Consider the following 7,030-nt stretch of genomic DNA (forward strand, 5'->3'; position numbering starts at 1 on the left):
CATTACCCATAGACTTCCAGTCATTGTGCTAACGCTAGCAGATACCCATAGACTTCCATTTGTGCTAACGCTAGCAGATACCCATAGACTCCAGTCTTGTGCTAAAGCTAGTTAATTATTGGCACGTGATAGTAGCAACATATCCGTTCAATAACTGCTCGCAGAGACACATCTGACTCTGCGTCAGTAGATTAAAGGGCCTCATCTGACTCTGGGTCAGTAATAAAGGCCTCCTCTGACTCTGGTCAGGTAGATAAAGCAGCCTTCATTCGACTGGGTCAGTAGAATAAAGGCTCATCTGATCTGGGCATAGAAAAAAGGCCCTCATCTTGGGACTCTGGTCAGTAATAAAGGTCCTTCATCTGACTCTGTGTCAGTAGAATAGGACCTCATCTGACTTTCTGGGTCATAAATGTTCACTGACTGCTAGATACGGGCCTCATCTGATCTGGTCAGTAGATAAAGGACTCCTCATCTGACTCTGGCCGTAGTAAGCCTATTGACTCGGGTCATGCTAAGCCTTCTGACTCTGGGTCAGTAGATAAAGATCCTTCATCTGACTCTGTGTCAGTTAGAAATTAGAAGGCCTCATCTGACTCTGGCGTCAGTAGATTAAAGGGCCTCATCTGACTCTGTCAAGTAGATAGGATTGACAGAGATAAGCCTCATCTGGACTCTGGGTCAGTAGATAAAGGACCTTCATCTGACTCCTGGGTCAGTGGATACAAGGGTCCCACTGACTCTGGGTCAGTAGATTGAAGGGCCTCATCTTGACTTCTCGTCAGTAGAATAAAGGGCTCATCTGACTCTGGAGTCAGTAGAAAAGGGGCTTCATTGCCAAAATCGCCAACAGTGTCTGTTTTAGGAGGAAAAATAGCATTATTCACATGTCTGCCTGAGTGAGTTTATCACGTAGAAATACATGATAATTATTTATCACTAGTCTCTTCGATGTCCTTGTTCCCATGGGCATCAGGCAAAGTGAAGCCTGGTCGGTAAACTGTTTTCTGGTTGAGATGACTTCATACGATTCAGGTTACAACGCAACTGGTCAGAGCCAATTAGGGGTGGTCCTTGTTCCCATCGTAGGTGCAACTAAACAAACCACTGATCACAGTATGGACATGAGGCCCGATCACTTTTCTCTGGATTGATATACCTTGGACAGAATATCTTCGAAACCTTGGTCCACTCTCAGCAGTTGGGGAGTGTCAAGGAACCACACAATACGATTTCACCATGCTTAGGTGCCAATATGATAGTACTGTATGTGATTCTTCATGATTCTTATATGTATTGTGACTCTACGAGTCTATACGATTGTTATTCTCACATTCTCACGATTCTATACGTATGTGATTCTCATGATTCTATATGATTGTGATTCGTCATGATTCTCACGATTCTATACGTTATTTGATTCTCATGATTTCTATATGTATTGTGATCTCATGATTCCTATACGATTGTGATTCTCATGATTCTCAATGATTCATATACGTATGGTGATTCTCATGTTCTCACGATGCTATATGTATGTGATTCTCATGATTCTCACGATTCTATACGTATTGTGGTTTCGAATACTTGTATTGTGTTGATGTTCGACATATTCTCACTATACAGATAATCGTGCTACAGAGAAACCAGAAAGAGAATGAGAATGAGCTTTGATTAGTTCATGGAACAAACCAAAATGCTAAACAGAGGTTTGGTTCTATTTAAGCAATGCTGAAAACAGGTTTGATACTATTTAAAAAGCAGATGGAGAAAAGCTATAGCGACGCTATCTAGCCAAATAAATGTTCATTTACGTACGATACTTGAGTCAAAGTATCCATATAATATGGACGTTAGCTGTGAGGGCTTGATATGCCCATGCAATTGACTTTTGCCCTATACATGTCGGGGGCATGTTATTCACGAGGACATATTGTTCTGTCTCACGATTCCCGAGCATGAAACGGCACATGGGCTGTTCAGTGGGCTGTATTGATAAAAACAGGATTCCATATGGAGTTTAGTGGGCTGGCCGTGGCTGTATTGATGGAAAAACAAGATTCCATATGGGATGTTTAGTGGCTGCGTGGCCGTATTAATGGATAACAGATTCCATATGGATGATTTCAGGGCTGCTGGCCGTATTGATGAAAAACAGGATTCTATATGGATGTTTAGTGGTCTGCGTGCTGATTGATGAATAACAGATTCATATGGGATGTTAGGGCTGGTGGCTGATTATGAAAAACAGGTTCCATATGGATGTTAGTGGCCTTGCGTGGCGCGTATTGTGATACGATGCCAGATGGGATGTTTAGTGGGCTTGACGTGGCTGTACATGAGTGACAAAACAGATCCATATAGGGCATTGTTTAGTGGCTGCGTTAGATGGGCTATATTACGCATGAATAACACGATTCCATCATGGGATGTTTATGGGCTGCCGTGCATAGCTATGAATGAGCACAACTAAACAATCCAATATGGGCATAGTATGAGTCGGCTGCCACAACAGCGTGGCACGATCTGAGACAAACAGATTCTTATGGGCTGTTTAGATGAGGACTTGCAGTGCCTTAATTGATGAATACACAAATCCATATGGGATGTTCGTAGTGGGCTGCGTGCGTATTGACTGAAAACAGAATTCCATATGGGATGTTTAGTGGAACTAGCGTGGCCGTATTTGATGGACAATAACAGTAATCCATATGCGATGCTTCCAGTGGGCTGCGTGGCTGTATGGATGAATAACAGATTCCATATGGGGATGTTTAGTGGGCTGCGTGGCTGTTATTGCATGATAACAGATTCTATATAGGGCATGTTCAGTGGCTGCGTGGCTGTTATTGAATGAAAACAGATTCCATATGGGAGTTTAGATGGGCTGCGTGGCTGATTGATGAAAACAGATTCCAATGGACACGATGTATGTGGGCTGCGTGGCTGTATTGATGAAAAACAGATTCCATATGGGAAATTGTATGGCTGCGTGAGCGGATTGATGACATGAACAGATTCCATATGGATGTTATAGAATCGGCTGCGTGGCGAATTGATGGAAAAGACAGATTCCATATGATGTCTCAGTGTAGATCGTGGCTTGATTGATGAAAATAACATGATTCCATATGGATGTTTACGTGGATGCGTGGCTATACTGTGCAGAAATAACAGATTTCCATAAAATGGGATGTTAGTGGGCTGCTAGGTGTATTGATGAAAACAGATTCCATAGATATGGATGTTCAGTGGGCTGCATGGCCGTATTGATGAAAAAACAGATTCCATATGGCATGTTCAGTGGCATGCGTGCTCTATTCTAGTCGAATGACAGATTCAATGGATGTTCAAGTGGGACTGACAGTGGTGGATTGATGAATAACCAGATGATCCATATTGGGATGTTGGGAACTAGCGTGGCTGTATGATGAAAAAAACAGATTCATATGGGATGTTTAGTGGCTGCGTGGCCGTATTGATGAAAAAGAATTCACATATGGCGATGTTCATAGGCTGCGTGGACTGTCCATTGATGAACTAACAGATTCAATAGGGAATGTTTGTGAGGCTGCATGGCCTCGATATTGATCGAAAAACAGATCCATATGGGATGTTTATGGGCTGCTGGCCGAAATGAATGAATACAGATTCACTATGGATGCTTTAGTGGCTGCGATGGGTTATGAATACAAATAACACGATTCCCAAATATGGATGTTTGGGCATGCTGCGTATTGATGAAACACGATTACCACTATGGATGTTCAGTGGACTGCGTGGCTGAATATGATGAATAACAGATTCCATATGGGATGTTTAGGATGGTGCGTCGGCTGTTATTGATGAACAGATTCCATATGGTTTCAGTGGCTGCGTGGTGTATTGAGAATGACCAGAATTCATAGGGATGTTCAGTGGCTGCGTGGCTCGTAATGATGAATAACAGATTAATTCGATGTTTAGTCGGGCTGCGTGCTGTATTGACATGAAAAAACAATCTCCAATATGGGATGTTGTGGACTGCGGGCCATGATGAATAAAGATTCCATATGGATGTTTAGTGGGCTGCGATGGCTGTATTGATGAAAACAGATTCCATAGGATGTTTAGTGAGGGCTGCGTGCAAATGTATTGATGGAATAACAGATTCCATATGGGATGTTTCGTTGGCATGCGTGAAGCTTCATTGATGAAAAACAGTTACATAGGAATGTCAGTTGACTCGTGCTGTATTTGCTAACAATCACCATATGACGATTAGGTGGAACTCGTGGCTATTATTGATGAATAACAGATTACATATGGGTGTTTAGTGAGCTGCTGGCTGTCATTGATAGAAAAAACAGATTCCATATGGGCAATGTCAGTGGCTGCCTGCGTATCTTGATAACAGATCCATATGGGATGTCAGTGGGGCTGACGTGGCTCTAACTTAAGATGAATGACAGATTCCATATGGATGTTCAAGTGGACTGCGTGCTCGTATTGATGAAATAACAGATTCATTGGGATGTTTAGTGGGCTGCGTGAGCTGATAATTTGATGAAAAACAGATTCCAATATGGGAGTTTAGGGCGTGGCTGTATTGAATGCAATAACAGATTCCCTATGATGTTCATGGGCTAGCTGGCCTATTGTGAATAACAGCTTCTATATGGGATGTTCAGTGAAGGCTGCCGTGGACTTGTATTGATGAAAAACAGATTGCAATACTGGATGTCTCAGTGGCTGCCTGGCCGTAATTCCAATGAATTAACATATTCACATATTGGGAGTATTGTGGGCTGACGTGGCATGTCTATTGATGAAATAACAGATTCCATATGGGATGTTCATGCGACTGCGTGGCTGTATTTGATGAATAACAGCATTCCATATGGCAATCGAATGTGGGTTGTACAGATGCCTCCTCACAGGGACGTGCGGCAGCCTCTTCACCATCTAAAGTAATGAATGTTCTCCCTACTGCCATTCATGACAGCATTGTAGTGACTTACACCGTACTGCAGCAATAAAGGATACACCGGAAGAAGACAACAGGTATTAGATGGTAAAGACAACAACGCACGCCTGTTACTAAACTATGTGGCTATGGAATCACAGCAGACGATGTTTCATTTCACACCGGGCTTGGTGTTATCGGAGGGTGGAGGGTGCTAGAAAGATCTTTCACATAGAGAGAACTGTATTGTGTTCACAATGACTGTGTAAAGACCAACAAGACTCTGGCTTATAAATTTCAGTTAATGAAAAAGGAAAACTAACAGGAAAAGCATCATAAAGTGTCCACACCCAGTTGATGACTGTTCACCTCCAACACATGAACCTACTTCCCAAACCGTTTTAAACTGTGAATCCTGCCAGTTCGTACATGCGCTAAGGAAATGGACAGCTGAATTGACTGTCAATGCTGACTGCAAAACAAAGTCTCACGTGGTCACTCCGGAGGCTTTGTTCCTGACCTCGAATAGGAATGGATACTCCTCCCGTCGCCTCTGACATTATGTGCGTTCAAAACCGCGGCAACTTGGACGAGGAAATCTACGATTCACTGGTATGACAACTGCGGAACTATGGACGGTGGGGGGTGGGGGGACCGAGCTCCAACTCAGAATTCCACACTCAGGTACTCAGGCCCTTTGAGACAGTCCGCACCTGTAGATCACTGACGCTCTATCTACACATTATCTCTTCTCTGATTGTGCTAACGCTAGCAGATACCCATAGACTTCCAGTCATTGTGCTAACGCTAGCAGGTACCCATAGACTTGCATTCATTACGTTAACGCTAGTTAGCATTGACTTGAAAAACTACCTCTAGCTTCCTTCATACTGGACACAGAGACATACAAATGGTATCCGCGAGTTCATCTGACTCTGGAGAAGTAGATAAAGAGCCTCATTGGCAAAATCCTGATGTATCCCTTTCAGTGCAGTTCCTTGCTCAAGGGCACAACAACAGGGTATATAGGTACCAGCCAGGATTGTGTACCTGTACATTGAAGGTGGGCTGGCTGTGGGTGGAGGCTGTGGCGTAGGTGGCTGGGACTGGCTGAGGCAACGTATGGAACTGAGGCCTGGCCACTGGGGAGGCAGAGGAGATGGGTGCGGAGGAGGAGTGCTCTGCCTGGGGTCGGGGCAGTGTTCCACCTGGGGCCCCGGCCTTGGGAGTGGACTTCTTAGTGGCTGTCAGAGGAGGCTGAGTCGGGAGGACCATACGCTTGTAGCCGGTGACCGGAGCATTGGGACTGGTCACAGATGGAAGAGGCTCAGAGTTCTGTAAAAACAGAAYGATAACAGTAGAGTTTTCAATCCTCTGCAGAACACAAGAGTCTCTGTTTATCCACCAACRAATATAAATGTTAAAATATTACAACATCACTGTCTTGTCTCTCTCCAGTCACAAATGAAGTTCCTGCAACTCATTTTCCTATCTAATCAAATCTTTTGATCTTAAGAACTCAGAGAGCACAGATGATTTAGCTTTTACGCCCTGAAGACGTGTTCTGCATATCGCCCAGTCACTTAGCAGTGCTGTGACGAATGTCTGTTAAAAGGAGGAGCAGCATCTCGACGCACTAAAAGATACTATGACTCAGTCAAGCAACTACCCTGCCTGCTTCCTCCATATGCATCTCCAGGTTATCTAGGAATGTGTCTCAAATTGTACCCTTTTCCTTATGTAGTGCACTACTATAGACCAGGTACCATAGGGGTAGTGTACTACTACAGACCAGGGCCCATAGGGTAGTGTACTACTTTAAACCAGGTAACATAGGGTAGTACACTACTTTAACCCCTAAACTAGGGTAATACATGACTATCCTGGTCCCATCCCTCCATCCATAAACCAGCGTTAATACTGTCCTGGTCCCATCCATCCATAAACTAGGGTTATGACTGTCCTGGTCGCCTCCCTCCATCCATAAACTAGCGTTAATACTGTCCTGGTCCCATCCATCCATCCATAAACTAGGGTTAATACTGTCCTGGTCGCCTCCCTCCATCCATAAACCAGGGTTAATAC

The 7,030-nt window shown here is 43.9% G+C and overlaps 1 protein-coding gene across 1 annotated transcript in view; it reads right to left on the bottom strand.

Annotated features, from left to right (window-relative positions):
• LOC112076569 (lipoma-preferred partner homolog) overlaps window positions 1-6,280 on the bottom strand; it is a gene marked incomplete at its 5' end in the record, with an annotated part of 17,361 nt that extends 11,081 nt beyond the window's left edge. Inside the window, one exon of the mRNA XM_070441375.1 lies at window positions 5,996-6,280. Within this exon, the coding sequence (XP_070297476.1) occupies window positions 5,996-6,280 (285 nt within the window). The remainder of the gene's footprint in view (window positions 1-5,995) is intronic.
• Window positions 6,281-7,030: the final 750 nt, after the last annotated feature.

Source organism: Salvelinus sp. IW2-2015, unplaced genomic scaffold (genome assembly GCF_002910315.2).
Source record: "Salvelinus sp. IW2-2015 unplaced genomic scaffold, ASM291031v2 Un_scaffold3845, whole genome shotgun sequence".
NCBI lineage: Eukaryota > Metazoa > Chordata > Actinopteri > Salmoniformes > Salmonidae > Salvelinus > Salvelinus sp. IW2-2015.